Consider the following 22852-nt stretch of genomic DNA (forward strand, 5'->3'; position numbering starts at 1 on the left):
GGGCCGTCACGTGAGAGGGCGGTGACGCGCAGGGGGCGGGGCGGCGGGCGCGCAGGCGTGGTGCCGCCGGCGGAGGGCAGACGGAGGCGCGGCCCGGCGATGCCCGCGCCCGGCGCGCGATGAGCGCGGAGGCGTCCCGGGCAGGGACCGGCGGCCCGGCGGCCTCGGGGCCTGGCTCGCCCGCTGGCATGGAGCCGGCGCTGCCGCCCGCCTCCCCGCGGGCGGTGCCGGGGGGCGGCCTGTTCGGGTGGCTGCGCGGGCGCTGCCTGGGCCGCAGCGCCGCCGTGGACCCGGCACGGGACACCTTCCGCGCCATGACCGGGCTGTACGGCTCCATCCAGCCCGCCGACTCCGTGTACCTCAGCACCCGCACGCACGGCGCCGTCTTCAACCTCGAGTACTCGCCCGACGGGTAGGGGCCGCGCGCGGTTCCCCGCTCCCCGGCTCCCCCGCGGGCTGCGCCCGGCGACTCCGCTGCCCCGTGCTCCCCGCAGCCGGCCGGCCGCCGCGGCTGCCTGTCGCCGCTCCCGTCGGCGTCGCGCTGCGCTGGCCCACCCGGGCGGGCAGAGCGGAGCCCGCGGTGCCTGCGCCGGGGCGGTGCCCTGCCACCCGGCTGCTGCCCGCTGCGGAGCACCTGGCTTGGCTGCGCTGGCTGCGGGGGACGGCGCCGGCGATGCCCCGGCCTCCAAGAGCCGAACCTGGGCCTGGCAGGCGGCGCGGCTGTCTGCGCCGCGGAAGATCCCCCCGGGTGCTGGGCAAGGCTGGTGACCCCCTGCCCCGTCGCTCTCTGCCTCGGGGGGCCACTTTTGTAATGATCCGGTATGCCTGTGGCTGGGGGACTGTGAGGTCTGAGGTGGCTCAGCTGGAGGAGCATCGAGACTCTACCCGGGGAAGACAGGGCTTGGCTCGTCAGGCCCAGACGGGAGGCCCTGGTGCTGTACGGCGACTGCACTGCTCCGCGGTTCCTCCCTGCTAATGACTGCATGGCCGTCACGCCGTGAACCCGTCACGTTGTGAGCCGTCTGGTTGGTGTTTCGCTCCAGGCTAGCAGCTGCGTTGCAGGCAGTAGGCACAGAACAGCACCGGTGGAGCAGGAGAGTGGTAACAGAGGGCTCCCCTGGACGGAGTGCGCTTTCCATGGCCTGGCGGTGCTCCTGGCTCCTTTGCGGTTCTTCCTGCAGGAGAAGGGGAGACGATAAACTGAGGCATAAGGTTGAGAACAGAGTGGTGGAACCGTTTCTTTAACTCACAAAAGCGTTAGCGTCAGATGTGCTCAGAAGGTTAAGTTTCTTATGTAAGTAAGTAATAAGTATAAGTAATACTTACTTACTTATTCATTTAGGGTTCTGTGAATTTTGCAGGTCTGCACTGGTAAATGAGTTTAGAGGTGTCCTGCTGTACACTTGTCTAACAGTGTAGACAAAAGCAAAAGACCGTTGGACTCATTTAGAATAAAAGAAGTCCTGGCACACGAGCTCAAAGCAGAGCGAGTTCAGTTCAGAGATATCTGCATATTTGATTCTTGCAGCATGCTTGTATGTGAACTTTTCTTGGCAGAAACACCTTGCAAGCTAGGGTGGTCTCAACAGTATTTTCAGTTTGGATAGTCAGAATTGAAATCTTTGTTACCCTTGATACCTAGTCAGCTTTTCTGTTTTCAGCGAGTTTTTGTCAGAACAGAGTTCTGGTTTCCATGAACTTCTGAATTCATGACGATTTTGCCATGGTTGTGCTGTAGAGCCAAGTTTCAACTCCTTATTTGTTCCTATGTTTTTTGAAGAGGACAAAGTTCAGCTCCAGAAACTTATCAAAATCATTCTCAAGTGACTGTTGCTGGAAAGTAATTTCTTTTGTAGATCCCCAGCCAGGTGTGCTTAAGGTTCCTGAGGCACGGGGCCCTCTCTGCTGTATGCGGTGCGAAGAGGCCAGGTGGGATCGCTCTCCTGGCTTAGTCGCAGTGACTAAATTGCAAAATACCCACACGTGGATGTTCTGTACTGGTGTAGAAAGTTTCAGCTGCAGTAGCAGTACAGCTGGGCTGTGGTTTAAGGTTATTTGTGCAAGTTTCTGTTGCATATGTAGTTTTCTGGGTTTGTATGCCTCCTTTGTGTCTGACACTTATAAGGCTGCACGGTGAGCTAAATTAGGGATCTTCCCTTTCCAAAAACAAACCCAGTAAAAGGGCTCTTGTGTCAAAGGGATGTGTCCATGGACCTGGTGTTTTGTGTGGCTGCAGTGCTTGACCCAGCGGACTACAAGTGGTGTTGGGCATAGGTTAGGACATGGTACTGAACCTCAGTTGCCTTAATACCAAATGAAACAGCCCAAACCTTGTGTGATTCTCTGCTGGTTAGGCTTAGCTTAGAGCTGTCACTGACCTGCTCTAACCCATGCTGGCCAGACCCATCCTGTGCCGTGGAGATTTCTGGTCTCTCTGTAGCCTCTACCAAGGGAACCGACTGTGGTCAGCAGTGCTGCGTCCCTGTTCCTTGCCCGTTCTGTCAGCTTCTCGCTCCTCAAAGCACTGTTCTGGGGACACAGCGGGGATCCTGCAGCTGGGCTCTGTGTGTGCTGCCGGTTAGGTCTGACCTGCCTGTGGGGAACTGCTCCTCACAGGCTCACTTTGCGCACCGAGGGTCACGCCCTCTTGCTGTAACACTGCTGTACTGGTCAGAGTTGTTGCAGTGTTGGGAGAATTTCTGAGCTTTCCTGGAGATCGGCTTCACTAATTTAGCAGGCCAGACTTCACTGTTACTGTCGTGTCATTGTACTTAGTCAGACCTTTTCAGCATACATGAACCCAGTAAATATCGATACCCTAGGAGACCCTGGTGCAGAGCTAGACAGCCTGCTCAGGCTGTGGACAGTTGATGTTTTCTGTGCCTGTTGGGACTCCTGTGAAGTCTCTGCAGACGTCTCTGGTCTCATTCACAAATAATCTGTATTCTGGACAAGGTATTTGATTTTTTTCTCCGAGAAAAGCTATAAATGGATGCACAGAGGTCTTCATGTGGGGAAGAAAAGGTGCTTCTTTTAAAGGAGGTAACATCCTTGAAATTGTAGTTCCTGGAAGTTGTTCTGGTTTTGGCAAGTGAATTAGGTGGTACAGTAAGGTCCTAAATCTTGCTCCAGACTTTTCTGTGTCCTCAGAGTAGTAATGGTAGCATGGTTTAATGTCTGTTGTGAAATCTCAAAAAACATGGATAACAATTAGCCATGTTCCCAGCCTCAGTCTCTGTTAATGCCCAATTTAGACTGGTGCCAGTGTCTTGCTGCTGCCTTTGACCATCACTTCCATAACAACACTACTGCATTTAGAAAACAATATCTTTTGTCGCAGAACTCTTTTTCTTTGTAGCTAATAGCATGTGATGTCTAATAGCAATCCCCTGACTTCTTGCTATTTTAAAAAGTAAAACTTCTAAATCTAAACTTTATAATATAAGCTCTTAGTGAAAAAATGACTCGGTTTCAGAAAGGCTAGATATTTTAAATAAACGTTTGAATCAGTCTTATTTCTGCCTTTAGCATTTGCTCCCTTCATGCTATTTTGATGTAGAAAAATGCAGGCAGTCAGTAAGAGCTGCTTGAATAGTTGAATTATTGAGGAAGGATGCTATCCTTTAGAGTTTAGTTTAAAAATTCTGCTCCTGAATACGCAGTCTGAATGTCATCTTTATGTTGCTTTTGTGTGGATGCCAAACTAAATAGCCGTTGAAGTCAGTGTTACGGAAGGAGATGAGGAAACGGTACGTCTTCACCCAGAAGAAGTCGGTGGTTGCACTTCAGGACTGGCTGCCTGTTACAAAGTGGTGGTGTAGCTGGGGTAACATCTGTAAAGGTCTGAGGGGCATATTGTCATAGTTGATAAGGGAGGGAGATTGGAGGGGGTTATTACCGTATGTTGTCCTTTTTAACGAGGATTAATGCAATGACAGTGTAAAAGGTGGCTCACAACTGGTTGACTCACATGTGTGAGCAGACTGCCAGCACTTGACGCAGGCTGCACTTCCTTTCTCAGTACAGCCTCTGTCAGACCCTTGCATTTTACAGAGCTCTTCAGCTGATTGTCTGACACCCCGAAAGCAAACTACAGTGTCAACCCCCCGAAAAGCATTGCCAGTGAATGGACAGAGGGAGACCACGATATGGGCATATGGGAAATCTGCAGTAGAATTCCAGAGTAGATGCCTTTCCACTTACTCTTGGGTGCTGTTGTCTTTTTTTTTTTCCTCCTTCCTGCAATATTAAGCAAATATCCTCACATGAACAAAGCAGCAGGTTTCATGCCAGAGCTTGATTCTTCTTTTTTCCTGGACAGGAACCACTGAGTTCATGCACTGCACTGCAGTGATGGGACAAATCACCCTCAAGTAACTTCTAAAAAAACCACTGATGTAAATACACTTAACTGTGTGATTTAAATAACTCCATCATTGGATTTATGAAGTACATAGCTGTTACAAAACAACCACCCTGTGTGTTTTTTAAAAAAAAAAGAAGTGAATTAAAAGATCATGTGGTCTGTTCAGCGAATGCACCAGCTGTGCATTAATTATGCCAACAGCCAGGTAGGAGAAGAGTCATGGTCTCTCAAAAACAAGTTAGAGAAGTTAACTTCTGCAGAACAAAACAACATGCTATTTTCTTCTACATTTTTTGTGTATTAGGTGCTTGAGAATAGGCATGTGCAAGAAGGCAATAAAAAAATATAAACACGGCTGCAAATTCTGTGCAGTGTAAACAGAAAGCCAAGCTGGGTAATGGTGAAGCTGTGTTTCTGTGAGGATAGGGAATGGAGGTTAGCTGGATGCCCACAGATTTATTTCATTTACCGAATACAAATGTTTCTGTTTTGCTCTACTCCCCTGCAGGTCAGTGCTGACTGTTGCTTGTGAACAGACTGAAGTACTGCTTTTTGACCCAATATCTTCAAAGCACATCAAAACTCTCTCTGAAGCTCATGAAGACTGTGTAAATAATATCAGGTAGGTCAGAAGGAATAAAAGACCTCATATTTTGTCTTACCATAGGTGCTTTTCTTATGACAGCGTGATAAGCTTGTGTTACTCCCCAAGCTTTCTGGGTGTTGTGAGGCCGTTAGGCTGCAGTTTGCTTTGTGCCATTTTCTTTCTCTGTGGTATTGGAGGTGGGGAAAGGCTGGAAAGGGGAAGAGGAGGAATCTGAAAGTGGTGGTGGTATATAATGCTAGCAGATGGTTTTGTTGATGGAGGAGCTGCAGTTTATGGTAGGGGAAGAGTGTTAAGGTATTATCACCTGTATTCCCTGGCCTTTGGTATGCCCTGAATGAATGCGGTAAATCAGAGCGAAAGTAGTGTGTGATTTATATTTGAAGTACAAGTCTGAGACCATAGCAAGATCAGATATTTATATGAATATGGCTGGTATTTTGAATCGTAAGAGTAATTGCCATAGTTGCGTAGAAATTTCCAAACAAAGATTGGCTGCTTTAAATACAGGTATGATATAGAAGAGCTGGGAAAGTGAAATGGCTTCCGCAATTCAACTTAAATTCAGTCTTTATGGTTTAAATCCTTTGCTTGTTTTCTCAGGATGAAGTGGGAAACAGCAAGCGCAGGAATGTATATCATCAGTATTTTTGTCATGTAGTGTTTTTCCTATTAAATTCTATTATTTTTAGCTGTTCTGGGTCTGAGTTCACTTTCACATGTGAACTTAAGACGGTTTTTAACCTTGTGGACAATATTGCAGCCTCTCTTCACTCAGATTCTCAAAGCAAAAAAAAACACCAACCCAAAACCCAAACGAAAAAAAACCAAGAAAACTGTAGAAGCAATCTGAGCATTTCCCCTCAAAAGAGCTGAATAAAATGTGGGATGCCAATGTCTTTACGTGTTCTTCAGATAAATTGATGTTTTTCACAAGCTGCCTGTCCTTTTTAGAAGAGACTGAAGTTTTACATCAGTTGGATGTCTTTCAGAAAAGCTGAAGTAAAAGCTGGGGCTAGCTGACACAAATAGAAAAGAAGATGTTGAGAACATGGTTTTCTGTGAGGAAATACAGCTTTTCACTTATCTTGCATGCCAGTGGTTGTCCTTGAAATGTGCTTATTTTTAGATAAAGCTAGGTGAGAAATAAAGCCATGTTATCAACATATTGGAAGGGAAAGGCAAACCGCATTTATTTTGATTTTTATACATCCCTAATTCAGTATCTGATCCTTACATTCAAGCTGCTCTTGCTGGGGTTGAAGGGAGTTAGTCTGGATCATGTTTTACAAAGAGCGTTTTGTTGCAGGCTCCTTGACCTGTTGGCTGTCTCTGTTATAGTCAGCTGTGCTGGTCTTGGAAATTTATCTCATTCCTTGGTTGAGAACAGCATTGAAACTTCCTGCCACTCTCTCCTCTTATTCAAAGGATCTCTTTTCTTTCCACTTTGGCTGTCTGTGAGGCTGTAAGTCTGTTCTTGGTCCTTAAATGTCTTTTCTCTGTGTAGTTTGATTTACATAAAAATACCAGTACTACCTCCAAGCAGATAACTCTGAGATATACTGTTAATCACCAGACTGAGGTCCTTCCTAGCAACATGTAATAAACTTTCTGCTTTCTTTCTTAAAGCTTTATTTCGTCTTTGTAGGATAGTGGCATCTTTTTCAGTCTTTTCCTGCATGTCCCCATTTGTTTGTTGTTATAAACTTAGTTACAAGGAACTTAACTATATTCTGTAATACATGGTTAGTACAGCATTACCTGGAGTATTGTTTCTGCTTAATGAGCAGGACTCCAGGCACTGTACTACTACAGAAATTCCTTGTAATAGGCACCTAAAATAAATACCATTACTGCTGTGCCCTATAGCAGGTGCCTCAGAGGTATGTATGAACAGGGAAGCACGTAGTGGTCCTCTTCCAGTAGTCTCCCAGTTGCTGGGGATTTCTGTGTAATCATCTGAAGCAGACATTTTTTCCCACCTGAATTTGGTCAGGTTTTGAGCTTACTTAAAACTCTCCCATGGCCGAGCTCCTTAGCACAAATGTGTTTCAAGGACTATTTAATAATGTTTTTAAAACTTACTAGCTTAGTTTGAGGCCCTCTAGTTTTTTTGTTTTCTTAAGTAGGAAGACAAGGAACAACTAATCTCTGTTTACTTTCTCTGTGTCAGTTTTATATGCTTGAGTCATATGCACCTTCAATTAGCTGTTTTTCAAGTGAATCCTAGTCTGCTTGGTCGTTCCCTATATGAAAGCTGTTCAATACCATTTGTATCTCCCTGTCTATTTCTTCTGAAGCCTGTTTGTGGTAGGTGAAGCAGGGTTGCCTGTAGCATCCAAGATAAAGGCAAGTGATGGATTTATACAGGCAAGAAGTGTACTCTGTTTTACTTTCGCCCTGAAAATCTGAAATGTTGGATTATTCCCATTGTAGTTGGTTATTTTTCATTGGAGTTATTGCTGTTTTTACATGATGTAGCCTGGTTCTAAGTCTAGAAGATAAAATGCTGTTTCTAGGGGTAACTTACCACATGCCTCTGTGTAGATCGTTCTTGCCTTAGTTTTCATGTGCAGCTACTTCTGGTGTTTTTCAGATAGGTTTTATTTTCCCTTCTACGTCAGGTACTTTTTTTTTTCCAAAGGCCTTCGTCAGGCATGAATTCCAAACATAAAACAGTATGCTTTGCCCTTCTAAAAGTAAGGGCATGCATAAATTACAGTGGGAGTGGAGTATGATAAAGTTTGGTCTGTGTAATGCAAGCTAAATAATTTTATGCAGTGATTTTTGCAGTGAACCAAATAACTTGTCTAAGGACACTTTCAAACCAAGTCTTGTTTTCACTTCGTGCTTTTGAAAAGTCTTCCGTTTGCTTCCGCAACCTCTAGACTCAATTTATTCAATTTATTACCTAGCTATGCCTTTTTAGTGCTGATTCCAGCCCTTCTATCCCCTTCTGCCTGATGGAGTGTTTTTATGTGAGATATTCTTTCCTTCTATAATCACTTGAAGGTGGTCAAGCTGCCTCATGCTACTTCAGGCAAGAGTGAATACACTGAATTTTGGCTGAAGACCAGAGATTATCATGATGAAGAATTACCACCTGAGCAGTCTAAGTACTTAACCTGATCAGTGTAGTAATCCAACTAGTATGACCCCTATTCTTTTCCACTTTCTCATCTTCTCCCAATATGACATTAGCAACAACCCTGTCATCTGTTAAGAAAGCAGGAACTCAAGACCTGCTAAGTGCAGAACATACACAGTGTGTATGGAGCACTATGCATGTGAGATAAATTCACTGCTGCATAAAAGTGTACTGTAAAACTGTAGGTCTGTAAATACCTTGTGAAATACAGAGCAGTAGGCTTGCTCTTCTGCGGTAGTTTGAGTCAAACAGAATTCCGGGTTATATTGTGATTCAAACCCAAACCACTCAAATCCTCAAAGGCACTTCTGTATTGAAGGAGTCCATACATTTGGGTAGGCTGTGCAGCTACTTCCAAAGGTGATCTGAAATTCTCATCCTAAACAGTGCTCTGCACATGTACTTTGATATGTGTATCTACTTTTGTGCATTTGAAAAGCCCAACTTCGTATGCCTGCTTCAAACACGTGAATTGTACTATTAGCAAAGGAAAGGCAAGAAAAGTGGGAGCAAAAGGCCCTTGCTTTTTGATGGAGAATGTTGAGACTGTCCAGGTGGTACAAAACCTTCCTGGATGCAGGAGGTCTGCATGACTTCTCCTGGCTCCGCAGCTGCAGCGAGCAGTGCTCCTAGGGCATTGTGGATTTGGACGGACTCCAAAGCAAAAAATGGGCAAAGGTGGAATGAAATTAAGGGTCTAGGGAAATGTGCAAACAGTGGCAATGTTCAGATGTAGATCCAGTACATGTTTCCAAGATAGCAATACCATGTGTAGTGTAAACCATGTGGTTAGTAAAGCAAGCCATGCATTGGACAGTTAATCTGCTGGATTAAATCTCTCGGAAAAGCACTATTGTATGTCCCATGTAAAACCATGGGGCCAGCTTTTCAGCATGCTCGATGCAGACATGTGGTGTGCCTCAGACGTCTGTGCAGAGCTGTGGCCATATCACGGAGTGGCAGATGGTCTGGTTGGAAAGGGCCTCTGGAGATCCATCATCTCTAACAGCCTTCTGGTAAGAGCAGGGCATCGGTTTGCCTCACCAGCACCGATAAGCCTGGCACTGAACGTTTCCAGCATGGGCGGTTCCATTACTGTCTGTGCAGGGCTGGCTAGGCAGGGCGTTTCTGAAAGCGGGTCCCCGTTGATCGACTCCTATAGCAGGCTTTGCGATGAGTGCTGTGCTCTGCCTGTGCCAATGAGGTCAAGATCTGATGAGAGCTTTCGGTTGGGACTGACTACATCAGATGCCAAGCGACCATGTGTGGTACAGAGCAAGGTCAGGCCTTGCGGAGCGGGAGGCGTTCAGGCGTTAGCTAAAGGAGGCTTGGACACCATGTGTTTTGGCTAAGCTAGCGGGATGTGCACCATACAGAGCAGCAAGGTTTAATAGCAATAGGGGGCTTCCAGTAGGAATAACAAAACGTGATCTTTATTTTTAAAACCGCCGTTGAGTGCAGGGAGCTTATATCTGTAGTGGGGAAGAGAGGAAGATTTAAAGAATAGTAGGGAAAGAACGACGGTGGATATGTCAGTAGAAATGAAGAGAATAAAGAAGAGCATGGGTTAATTAATTATGAGCTGATAGGATCTTGTGTGGTCTGAATGAAGGTAGAATTGCTGTGTCTTCTGGTGCTGCCTGTCCATAGCAGCGACAGGATCTGGCAAAAAGATGAAGGCATCTGGGGAAGATGAAAGGCATAAATTACAAACAATCTAGGCTAGCAAACCTCTGTTGCAGGGACTGCCAAACCAGTCCATGGGAATAGGTTGCCAGTGGTCTAAAAGCTGACCAGTCCTAGGACGTTTGTGTCTTATAAAGACTTGGTAAGTTTAAAGCTGAGTATTGTCCAGATGGGTAAGTAATTTAGTTACCACAGGGATTCTGTGTGAGCATTTGTTCCTCTGGTTATCTGGTGATTGTGTGATTTTTACGCGATTCATTGAAAAAAAAAAAAAGACAACCAAAAAAACAACCAACCAAAAAACCAACCAAACAAACTTCTGCTATGCTTCTGCAGGTTTACTAGTTTGCTACTACAGATGTACTACTGGTTCACATCCCGACAGTACTGATTTTTAATGGAACTGTTTTATTGGCAAATATTCTGCTGTATGTTAATTTTTTTGTGTGGCCACTCTCCTGCTTAAGAATATTTCGATTAGAAAAGGCACTAAGCAGCCACAGTATTTCTCTCCCATTTTCAGGTTTCTAGATAATCGACTGTTTGCAACTTGTTCTGATGACACTACAATAGCACTTTGGGATTTGAGAAAGCTGAACACAAAAGTGTGCACTTTACATGGTCACACCAGCTGGGTTAAGAACATCGAGTATGATACCAATACAAGATTACTAGTAACATCAGGGTTTGATGGAAATGTGATCATCTGGGACACAAACAGGTACGTGGCTGTGTTCGAGCTGTTACATTCCTAGAACACACAAGGGTAGGGTTCTTCTGTACAAGATGGAAAACCTGCTTCCTTGAATGGTGCTATAATGCATTCTTAAATACTGTGATTAGTTTATAGCCCTTATCAAGAACTTGCATCACCTTTACATGGTAATAGTCCACTAGCTAAAAGCTGTATAAAACGAGCAGTTTTCTTGCTGACATGCCAAAATGTAGTTCTTCCTTTTTGAAAAAGTTCTGTCTTCATACACATTTCACAGTATGAAAATGTGATTTCTGCCATTTCATTAAGATCTGATTTAAGTAGAATGAGGACAGTACTCAAAAAAAGTTTTCAGATGAACAAGGATTTTGGACTCTTCTGGACATTATTAGGGACTTGAGTTGAAGCTAATCGCAGCCATTTCTTGTGCTTTTTTCGCTGTCCAGGTGCACAGAAGATGGATGTCCCCACAAGAAGTTTTTTCACACCCGTTTTCTTATGCGAATGAGGCTGACACCAGACTGTTCCAAAATGTTGATCTCAACCTCCTCTGGATATCTTCTGATTTTGCATGACCTTGACCTAAACAAATCTTTAGAGGTTGGCAGCTACCCAATTTTAAGAGCTAGGCGAACTACATCAAGTTCAGGTGAATGCTTGTGGAAAAGTCTGTGGCAGCTTCTGTGTTAGAGGTGTTTTATGGGATACTCTTAGCTAGCCAAAGAAGGCAGAGATGGAGTCGGAAGGATTCTGCCGAGGAACTCTTCAGCATGGTAGCTGCTCTGTTGTTGAGGGGTCACACGCATTTGTACTGTTGAGTAGTATGTTGTGACTCAGGAAAAGTGTCTAAGGTGATTTTTGGTGTCAAGACTTCAGCACTGCAGGATATAGTGCCTGTGGAATTTTGTCACCTCGAGCTGGCAGTCCCTAGCTTTATTTATCTACTGTCCTTGGTCCTGTAGTAAAAGAAACTTAACCTATGTTCAGTGGGCCAACTGTATGTGAGCTCCAGAAACTACTAGTGACTGTTATGTAGGGTGTGGTTGCTCTGGAAGAATTGTGTGCTCTGAAATTTCACTGTTTGCTTTCTCCTGCATTGTGGCACTAACAGAGCAAAATACTGACAGAAAGTCTGCCATGTGGGGTGTCAGGATATAAAGGGAGAAAATGGCCTGGGGAAAAATGCATACCCCAGCTTTTAGCAGTCACAGTGCATAAGAAGGAAGGAAGGAATGCAGCTCACTTCTTATTCCCAGTAGAGTTTGTTGTGCTGGCAGTTTATTTGTATGAGGCACAAAAAGAATGGTACTTTTAGACTATAAACTGAGCTCTGAAAAGTGTTTTCTTAAAAAGATGCCTTACTCTTACCCTTTACTGAACATTTCTTAGGAGGGTTAAGTGAGGGACATGCATAGTAAGTGGGCTGTGCTTAGCTTATTATGTTCACATGGCTGGTGCTGTTTGCAGACATAACGTCATCAGGTTCGTCTGGTCCTCGAACTGTTGGTTCACCATGTCACCAGAATGATTCAGGTCCACTGTCTGAGAAACACATGTCACGGTCCTCCCAGCGAGAAGGTAGGAAAAAATTTTAAAAAAATAAAAAATAAAAAATCATGAACTTTGACTCATTGTATCCAGAAGAGGCCAGAGTATAATAGTGGAAAAACTGCATTTTTGTCTCTGTGATTTTTAAAAGAATAATGTTGCTGTGGCTTCTATTAAACCAATAAAATATCATTGCACACAGAAGTCTGGGGATCTAATCAGTTTTCTTCCAAGAAATCTGATAATAGCAACAAGATCTTTATTTTATATTAGTACATTATTGTTGTTACATAGGGAGGAGAGGTACTCCCTTTTCCTTGTGTTTTTTCCTCGAACAAAGTTTGTATGAATGACCTTCACAGGTGGGGGGGAGGGGGGGGGGGAGAAAAAAACAGAGCAGAACGTAGCTATGTTTTGCTTTTTGTTTTCCTTAATTATGGGAATACGTATCTGTAGTTTCTCCATGAGGAGTCAATGGCATAGAAAAAGAATATGCAGACAGGTTCTTAAATGTGAACAGAGTGTTTTGTGAAGTTCTGATTACAAACCAAGTCCTACCTAACTACAGAGCTATGAAAACTGATGATCCTGTGATTAGCAGGCTTCTTCTGAATCTAGGATATGCTTTCAGAGAGGCAGCGTGAACCTGGCAAATTGGTAAATACTTTGTGAATCACATGCAATTTAAAATAAGTATAATATTAAGTTTTAACTACTCATGGTTGTGAGATCCTCAAACATACTTGAAAGGAGGAGGCTCATCTGGATGCCGGGTCATGATTTACCTGTGAAAAGCTTTCTAGGGGTGAGGGGGAGAACGGAGGCAAGCTGCATACAGCTGAGCAGACTTTGGAAGGCATTTGGAAAAGACATCATACAAGTTGGAGAACCAGTAGTTCTTATAAAAAAACAGTCTTTAGACTTTGTCTTAATGATAATGAAGAGTTTATGTGTGGAAAGTTAAGTCTGACTTAGTTCACAATATGAGGTGGTTTAATGCAGGTCTTGGAAGGCAAATTTCAAAAAAGCTATTTGAAATCAGGACTAAGCCCATTGGTATTAGCTTCAGTTGTTCGTATAACCTCTCGTTTGATTTATCCTTTCATAAAGGTGCAGTCTTTTCTAGCAAGTGTCATGTGTTTGACCTAGTTTCAGCAGTAGGCTGATGAGAGAGGTGAAGATCAATGTATAGACTTCACTAAGACTTACAGTTGACTTCCCCTTCTAGGTGGATCACCTAGAAATAGTTTGGAAGTCTTAACACCAGAGGTTCCTGGAGAAAGAGATCGAGGCAATTGCATTACATCACTACAGCTACATCCAAAAGGGTGGGCTACGCTTCTTCGGTGCTCAAGTAATACAGATGACCAGGAGGTAAAATAAATATGTTTTTTTTTTAAAATACGTTGAGTAAGATGTATCAATCATACAACTATATTGAAATTTCTTTTTTCTGGGTAAATTTGCATTTGAATAAATTAGTCAGTTATTTCTGCTTACAAATACATTAATTTTACACCAAAAGTATTAATTTTTTTTTTTAATGATCTTATATGACTTTGTATCCTGCCTTCAGTACTCCTGAATTGCCCAGCTCTTTCACAGAATACATTTTACAGTTCACAGCTCTGTTAAAAGCTTTCAAACAGTAGTTGTGCCGCCAAATACATGACTTAAAAATATGTACCTGCCAAAATATTGGAGGCATGAACTTGGAAAAGACAGAGGATTAGAGAGTTGCATACTGGTGAACATGGTTTAATTTGAGCAGAGAAGCTCCTCTGAATTCTTCAAGTGCCTTTGGAATGTTTTCTATCTCCATTGGTGCTCCAAGGATGAAGTGCTCCTGCTGTGCTGATGAATGCTTTCCAGAGGGTGCTTCTACACTGCTGTGAAAAAAACTCATGACATATTTCTGCATCTACTTAAAACTGACACACCATAGGTCTGAATATGATGAACTCTACTGTTGTTTATGTAATGTCAAAGTGCCTTGGTGTCAACTCTCATCCTAAAACTCTGCAACTTAAATACAAAGGTGTGGAATTCATGATCTTCCTGGCAGAATCCATTTCAAGCCTTTACCTGAAGTGCTAAGTCATAAGACCAGCTACAGCTCAGCTGCAACTTGCATATTTCACTCGCCTAAACACTGCTTTAAAGAAGTAATAGCAGACTTTAAGGCCAGTGTTGGATTATGCTTCCCCAGATTCTGTTTGTGAAGTGTCACATAATAGCTGCTATATTGCACTGGGACCCTGTTTTAAGACAAACAAGCAGTCTGTAATGCACTCAGAAATAATGAAAAAACTTCTTCATGGACTGTATACAAAAAGCAAGAGCGTGCTGGTTTTGTTTGGGAGCACCTGCTTTTGAAGAAGTACTTCCAGGCTAACTCGAGCTCTCTTCTAACTTAAAGCCCAGCCCAGAGCCTTCAGAACACCTGGATTTCACTAGATGGTCCTCTTGCAAACACCTTTTTTCTCCTGGGGTTATTTCATAATTATTGCTGAGACAGTTGTGCAGACCACTCTGTTTTCAAGACACAGAGGTTTTATATTTGTTTTCCAAAACCACAAAGAATTATTTGAATATTTGACCAATAATAAACAGTTTAGTTATTTTGATAGCTGGTGTAAATTGGGGTTGGTTTGGTTTTGGGTTTGTTTGGGACTTTTTGGGGAGTGGGTGTTTATTTTTTGGTTGGTTTTTGGTGTTTTTGTTTGTTTGGTTGGTTTTTTTAAGAAAGCCACTCTTTGTAATGGTAACTTCTTACAGACGTGTAGAGGACTAAATGGAAGCTTAGCAGATTTGTTATAAATTTTAATGCTGGTTCTGTAAACTTACAATCAAACCACTATACAACACAGAATTTTTTGAAAATGCAAATATTATATTGCGTTAGTTGATACTGACAATTGACCTAGTTATAATTTCCCATAGTCCTAGTGTCTGCCTTACTCTATTCTATTTATATTCATTACTGTTATTCCCTTTGTGTTTATTTCAGTAGAATACATGAAACAGAACTAAGAACACTTCTTTTGTCTTGTGGCTGAAATTGAATCTTTCGACACAATATAAACTTTGTCATAGAGCTGTTTTTGCATTTGGTTTGAGATTAGATAATTAGATTACACATTAAAATCCCTGGCTGTCTTACAAGTAACAAGCTGGCTATAGAGCTGTTCATAACATTCCTTCAAAACTCTATTTCCCTCGTGTTTCAAGATTTCTTTCCTTTTGAAGTTAAGGGCACAAAATGCCAATGGTCAATTGTAAATTACAGCAGGCTGAGTTCTACTTTATTGTAGATTTCATTTAAATGTTTACTAAATTAGAGCAGATGCCTGGCCAAAGGATTAGGCTTTGCTCTTTCCAGATTTAAAAGCTAGATTTAAAAGATTGTATCTAGCGTCCGTTTAATTAAAAAAGCAGCTTTCATGGTAGACAGCTGTTTTGCTTAGACAGTTCAAAGCGGAGGAGATGCCAAGGAACCGGCCTGTTTCCAATGTTCCATAGTAGATGCTTATCGAAGAGTAGATAAGCAATAGCATTGGTCATTCCTGTGTTACTCAACATGCAGCGGGAGGCAATGAGTATTTGCAGTACTTTACTTTTCTTTCAATGTTCCTTTCTCTGCCTCTCCCTTTAGTGGACTTGTGTCTATGAATTCCAGGAAGGAGCCCCTGTGCGCCCCGTCTCGCCTCGTTGTTCCCTGCGATTGACTCATTGCATTGAAGAAGCCAATGTGGGCCGGGGTTACATCAAAGAACTTTGTTTCAGTCCCGATGGCCGGATGATTTCATCCCCGCATGCCTTTGGGATCCGCTTGTTGGGGTTTGATGCACACTGCAGTGAACTTGTCGACTGTTTGCCCAAAGAAGCCAGTCCTCTGAAAGAAATCCGTTCCCTCTACTCTCACAATGACGTGGTACTGACAACCAAGTTTTCTCCAACACACTGTCAGATTGCCTCGGGGTGCCTTAGTGGACGTGTTTCTCTGTATCAGCCAAAGTTCTAGGCACATCTTGCATCAACAGGACCTTCAGATGTTTGTGGTTTTTACTTCAGTTTAGTTGAAGTGTGTTCTTTCTGAAATCTCTAAATCCGGATAAGATCATAGTTACTATGATCTCTGAACACAACAGTGGAATGAGTTTCCAGCCCAGCACTGTATGCATTCTCATACTGCATCCACTTCCATGCGCTGTGTTTTCAGCCTTCCAAGCAGACCTCTGCTCCTGCTGATCCTGTGCCATCAAGTCATTGTTCTGGTTTGTTTGTACCATAATACTTGTTGAGAATTTCCATCAATGCAACTTGAAGTGGGCTATTTGAAGCAAATGTAGAGGGGGCAGGGGTAGCAGTTCAACCAAAACTCCCCTAGGCTCCCGAGGTACGACACCTCCTTGTTCCAAAGGAGCTGGACTCCCTCACGTACACTTCCTTGGCCTTTTCTGTTGCTGAAACTACTATACGGTGATTATTAGATAATGAACTGCTTTTCTGTGTAACTAACATGATTAGTTACTGTCACAAAAAGAAAAGAAAATTTTGTTTTCATTTATATATTAATCTGGTTGCTTGTGATTGGCTAGAAAAATGAGTCAACTTTCTGTATGTTTTGCTACAGTTAAAACATTTGGTTTTCTGTGATTGCATATATTGTGCTTATTGCCAGAAGGAAGAGGTTCTGGATGGAGATGTAACTGCATTTGTTCCTCAGAGAATTTAGTAGGAAAAGACTGGGGTGGGGAAGCAGGAGTTGAATGGGTGAAGATCCTGTCCTGTAACTGCAGATGAACTGTTCAGATGTTTTGTACAATGGGGGTGTCCTTAGTCGGCCTCTCTTGGGCAACTTTGACTCCTCAGCCACCAGGATTTCTGTTGTAGGGAGCTTTCCACATCAGTAATGTAAACCTTCCTCCCACATTTGAAACTTAACACTGCAGAATTTTCTGCTGATGTTAAGCCTATGTCCCACCTAACTGTTCTTCCACACCTCACCGGCACCATTGAGAGGAATTTGTCTAGGATGTGTCCGTAATATCACCAGATAAGCTCTTCTTCACACGTACTGTCAGTTTGGGAATGGATTAAAAGCATTCCTGTCTACAGTAAGATCTATTTGGATTTAACTGGGCTTATCGTAAGATGTGAAAAACGTTCACCATTAAACCATATATTAAGTATGAATGCCAAGTTTTAGCCCTCAAGTTAATATAGCCAACCTTGTAAATGCAGTTATTCGAGTCTCGTACATCCGTATCAGTTTATAATATTCTCATCATTTACATGTTCCAAGATGGTTTTTTTAGTATTTCACTAATGTTTTGCTGACCAATCACACAATCAATTCAGCAGAAAACATTACCTAAAAAGGACTGTCATATTTTGGTGTTCAAATTCACTATCTCTGGCTCGACAGAGCATGCTTTGTAAAAGTTGACTCATATAAAGACTTTTGCAAAATATGTGTTTGGGGAAAAAGATGACATCTATGAAGATGAGATAGCTGCAAATACATAAGTCTGATTATCCTCTTGTAGTTTTGTGTAGGTAGCATACTCTGGGTGTTGGTGGAGAAGTCATTGAAACTTAATGCTCCTCTGCATTATGAGAAAAAAATCTTAAATTTCTTCTTTTGAGGAACTTCTTTAGTAATACAGAGCCTTCAATATTGGGTATTTGGTAATCTGAGGACTAGTTAATTACTCCTTCATTGGGTTTTCATCATCTCTAGCAGCTGACTGCTAAAGGACTACATTCAATTGGACAAGTATGCACAGCTGACAGTCTTCCTGCTGTTTGGTAAAAGTCCTAAACTTTCTCTTCTCATGGGTTTTTAACAGAATTATTTGGTGATGGTGTCTCAGTAAAGTATCATCCCAGCTGGACAAGGAAGAATGATTTTTTAAGTAAATATACTCAGTTAACTTAAAATGCAAATAAATGCCCATAGTCTTCTCAGATAGCAACTGATAAGTTAAAATGTTCCATAGCATATCTTCTGAGCAATTCTGATGTTGCTGAAACTATTGTCTTGAACTTGAAAGTAGACTGATGAAATCATAAATGAAGCGAGATGCCCTATTTTCCAAAACACTGACTCCTAAGTTCAAACACTTGTACCTTTTCAATGATTTTGGAACCATCTGCAAGGAATGGAATTCATAAAAAGGTATTTTTTCACTTCAAGTTAATGGGCCAAGCCGTGAAAAATGGGGCCTAGTGACTGCATGAATAAAATATGTAAGTGTATCTGAGACCACTTAGAAATACATCACTTCCATTTGCACCCAGCTCCTTTTGCGTCCGTATAACAGCCTGTGAACTTGAACCTACATCTGGGGCAGCTTGGATTTGTTGGTTTGTTAGAAACTGTTCAGGGGGACTTCACTTGTCTGTGACTTAAAGCAATGGAAGTGAAGTGCACAGAAAACTTGAGAACAGTTGTGGAATGCAAGATTTTTATGCAAAGGAGGAGCTAAGCTACAAGGAGTTTTTAATTGGCCAAGCTGTTTGGGGCGAAAAACAAAACAAAACAAACCAGTAGCAGCATGTGGCAAAACTTCTGGATACTGTGTTCTTGACATTAGTCCAGTTGAAGTGCTGAGTTTCCTGTTCCTGAAGTATTTTGAAACAGAATGCAGTGTGACTGTATAAACACTTGCATTTCTCTGTACTCCCCTTCATTAAAAGTTGTGGCCTGTTAGTAATAAAGAAACAGGTTCTCCCCCCGTGCCCGCACTGGACCATGATGGCTTTTTCCCTAAGCACTTGCTTTCCCCACTTCTAGGCTGCTGTTTTCTCATTTATTTAATGTTTTACTAAACATCATTAAAGGGACTACAGGTAACACTTTGAAGAAATCTTAAATACTGTTCTCACAGGCTTGAAACGTGTTTGTTTTGGAGGTGAAGAAGCACCCATGAAATCAAAGCAGTTCTTGACTCTGTTTGTTTGTTTGTTTGTTTTCATAGCTGGTTTTGTTTTTTCCTATCAGAAATTCCTTGAACTGGTAGATTGCTTGTGACTTTAATTCTATGCCTGTTAATATGCACTGAGTGTTACTTTTTTAATTCTACCTCATGATATGCTGTTTTTTACAAGAGTATTGTGCTGAAACATTGGACACTAACTTTTCTGTATAAAGAACTGTTACTCTAAAGTGACACACGTCATCACATCTAGATACCACCTGCAGTGCACAGCACTAAGAGTGGTGGGTTGACCAGCCCTGCCTAGCTCTGGAAACCAGGGCCACTGAGCAGGAGGGTAGGACTGATGCTAAAAGTTGACCTGGTTAAGGCGTTTGATGATATGTTGATGCTTTTGTAGCGTATGCAGCAGATGCATATTAAGATGGATTCCATCCATGTAGGCTGTAGAAACGTTACCTAGTTCTTCTGATTACATTTGTAATAAGTTTGAATTAGAATAAGTAGGTAATCTTAGATTTTGATCATTTGATTACTCCTTTTCAACAATACTTGGAGATTTTCAATGAAAGTTAATCTATTTTACCTATGAAGTTCACGTAAAACCTATTGAAACACTATTCAGTAGTTTATAACTGATACGCCTTGCAGTTGCATCTTGGTGGAAGGAATGATTTTCAGTTCTCTTTCTGAAAATATTACCTTGCCTTATTGAATTAATGAAGTAATTTGTTGGTGACTTTTGGATTATTTCTAGATAGTCAAAAAAAGGTTTATCTTACTGTTACATTTCAAAAGATGAATTCTTAACCTTCCAGAACTATGTAAAACTGTCTGAAACAAATAGAAGAAAATGTTTCAAACAGTAAATGAAAGACTGCACTAACAGCAAAGTACGGTAGTGGCTTATACCAGAAGTTTCTTTAAACTGGTTTACTTTCAACCACTCAAACATTAAGTCACTTGATAAATTTTACAGTGTTTCTACTGAAGATAGAACTCCCCGTTTGATTGTAAAGCATGCAGTACGTTTTTTAAATGCATGGTTTCATATTCATTAACTTCTGTAGTAAAAGAATTCCTCCATTCACAGCATGGCTGATCAGCAGAAGCAGATAAACTGCATAAATTAAGATCTCTATAGGAATGTCAATGCATAGCAGCGTCTACAGGAACCAAACTAGTGTTTGAAGCTAGCAATCCTTTTGTAATAGTCCAGTGACTGTATGTTGTGGGAGTAAATGCATTTTCTGAGTATTAGAGGTCAGTCTTTAAATCACTGCAGCACTGTTACACATTTGTGGGAGGGGGAGAGAAACTGTTAATGGGACTATACAATGACATTCATGTGTATGTACTTTCTCTGTATGAGGGGGGTGTGTGTGTGTATTTCAGTATATATACAGCCACAGGGCATCAGTCCACTTGTCAAACAAGGGTAGTTCAGGGAAAAATGTAACCTCCAAACAGAACTATTGGGGATAGGAAGAAAAGCACAGTGATATAGACAGACACAGACACGTTTGTTTGCACTCTTGGAGTCTTGGTAAGGACAGTTTGATTGCCTACTACCAGAATTAGAATGTAAGCATCAGGTTTTTCTGGGGTTTTGGGGGGCGGGGGTTTGGTTGATTTTGGTGGGGTTTTTTTGTTTGTTTGTTGGTGTTTTTTTTTTAATTTGGGTAACACTGATGTGGAGAAGGTCCTGATACCGTAAAACATGGGTCTGTTGCTGTATGAAATCTGAACTCTTAGAAGAAAGAAATACACTTGCCAAATGAAAGCTTTTAAAAAATCTAGTTTACAAGATTCTAAAAAGTTGGCGTAAAAGGAAAAAGTCAACAGACCATAATATTTTTGTCCTGCAGGAAAAAGAAACTTCTCATTTCCTGATCTTAGTCAAAGGTGCATTTTCTTAAGCACTAAGTATCTTCAGTTAAGTATAAGGTTTTTAATACAAGAACAAATTGTGCATGTAGAATATTTTGAAATACCTGAGATTTCATAGTAAAAATTGTAACCTTTTAATACAGTATAGAAAGTATCAGAACTGCTCTGAAAATATTGTACTCACAGCCGTACAGTAACTTACTATTTGTGGACAGTTTCTCTTGCTTGCATAATAAATTAAACATTTAATAATTCAATGAATTAAAATCTATTTTAATGTATTTATCTTATACTGAGCTCTGTTCTGTAATGCTCACTGGTTCTTGCCTGCTCCCTACAACTAAGAGGAAAAAACAGTGCTTAAAAAAAAACTTCAGTACACAGGTGTCTTTCCCTCCACAAGTTTGTTTGCTGCTGTCCTTACTGTCAATGCTTGTGAGAAGCAGCAGCTCACTCACGAAGCCTAGAAAGCAGGACATGTGTTGGGTCTAGTATGATAATTACAAACTAAGTGTAATTAACCATTCCATTGCCTGAGCACCTGTGGCGTAGAGAGCTCCTTTTGTTCAAACAGCAAACCCTTGAAGGCAGCATTGCTGTTCTTGTAAAATTTTGTGGAAGGAGACTTGCAGTGGTGAGCAGGCAACTATCTGCCCACAGGGAACAGCGTGAAACCAAAAACTATCCTGCCTGCTCTGCCATGGATAGCTGTGTCTGAGACGGAGGGTCATGGGTTGCCTGTGCCGAGAGTGACACTCTGCCCTGTAACGCTTCCACTTGCAAAGGTTTAGGCTCCAGTGAAGCCACCAGGCACAGTGAAAACAGCATCTGCACAAAAACAAATTCTGCCTCAGCATCACCTGAGGAGCAGATGAATGTCACAGTGTCATACAGGACTGATGGGGCAGGTGGGGCACTGCATGCTCAGGGCATGTTGTGCATGTCACTTGGTCAGCTGCTGTTGTGTTTCCCGTAAATGAAGCCTCGATACACGCAGGAGCAACATGACATCTGAGTTTAAATCAGAAGGTGGATTTGAGTTGGGGCAAAGGAATACAAGCTAAGCAGGTGAGAAAATGAGCATACTTCATTGCCCTGGCTTTGCTATAAAGGTGGTACTAATAAGCTGCTGCTGCAGTTCTCAAGCTTGTGTGTCACAGACCCAGCTGTAGTGCTCTTCCATCAAGTTTTCCTGAAAATGAGATAAGAAGAGTCAAAATTTGACTCTGAACCTCTTATCCATACAACAGCTCTGTTTGATACAGACCACCAGCGCAGGCAGTGGTAAACAGTCTGTACCCTGCCTAAAATAATATGCTATATCAAGTTCACCTATCCTGATGCTGCAAAAATGCTGTTTGGGCTTGTCAGCACTTGTGGCTTTCTCTTGCCCCCTGATTACACATTGCATAATAAATGAGGGGAAAGCTGTCTCTCTAGTTGTTAAGATGTGATGCCATTAGTTTATATGAGAAAAACCTAACTGGACCATCACAGCCTTACTGACCTGTGATGTTTATTTCTCATAGCTGTTACTGGAGCCTCTTGCCTTTTCCAGCCATGCTGTCATCTCAGAACTGCTGAGAGCTGTTGCCTTCATATTAAGTTTACTTTCCCATGCAAAAGCCTGTGTTCTTCCTTCTCCTGCCCCGCAAACAGCTAAGAACTGGCCAAACTTGATTACCTGATTAGCATAAAACAGGTATACAAGGTCTTTGGAATAGAAATATGTCTCAGAGGGACAGAGCAGGATTTTGCAATATTGCCCTCCTTTGCTCAAAGCAGTTATTACCTAAACTCTACCTCTATTAGTCTTTCTCTCAGCAGTGTTCCTGTTATCATTGTTGGTGGAATACCCCTTCTCCTCTTTGGCTAGAAATGATTGTTGTAGTCCACCAAGAAGAGCAACCAAGGCACCAGTAATCATTTTTAAAATTCTGCTTTAGGGGTT

At 42.2% G+C, this 22852-nt stretch overlaps 1 protein-coding gene across 5 annotated transcripts; it reads left to right on the forward strand.

The window, feature by feature from the left end:
- The first annotated feature begins 83 nt into the window (after positions 1-83).
- DCAF10 (DDB1 and CUL4 associated factor 10) lies at positions 84-21168 on the forward strand. Of its 5 annotated transcripts, none has more exons than XM_075138196.1 (7): positions 84-412; positions 4875-4988; positions 10328-10525; positions 10966-11168; positions 11987-12097; positions 13296-13441; positions 15747-21168. In XM_075138196.1, exons 1-7 carry the CDS (start codon positions 120-122, stop codon positions 16089-16091), a joined length of 1410 nt encoding a protein of 469 aa, XP_074994297.1. In that variant the 5' UTR covers positions 84-119; the 3' UTR covers positions 16092-21168. The 5 variants fall into 5 exon arrangements, with proteins under 5 accessions (XP_074994297.1, XP_074994296.1, XP_074994299.1 ...); XM_075138195.1 differs by having other exon boundaries at positions 88-412; positions 15723-21168; XM_075138199.1 differs by lacking the exon at positions 84-412 and adding an exon at positions 669-1294 and having other exon boundaries at positions 15723-21168.
- The last annotated feature ends 1684 nt before the right edge of the window (positions 21169-22852 follow it).

Source organism: Calonectris borealis, chromosome Z (assembly GCF_964195595.1).
Source record: "Calonectris borealis chromosome Z, bCalBor7.hap1.2, whole genome shotgun sequence".
In the NCBI taxonomy this organism is placed as follows: Eukaryota; Metazoa; Chordata; class Aves; order Procellariiformes; family Procellariidae; genus Calonectris; species Calonectris borealis.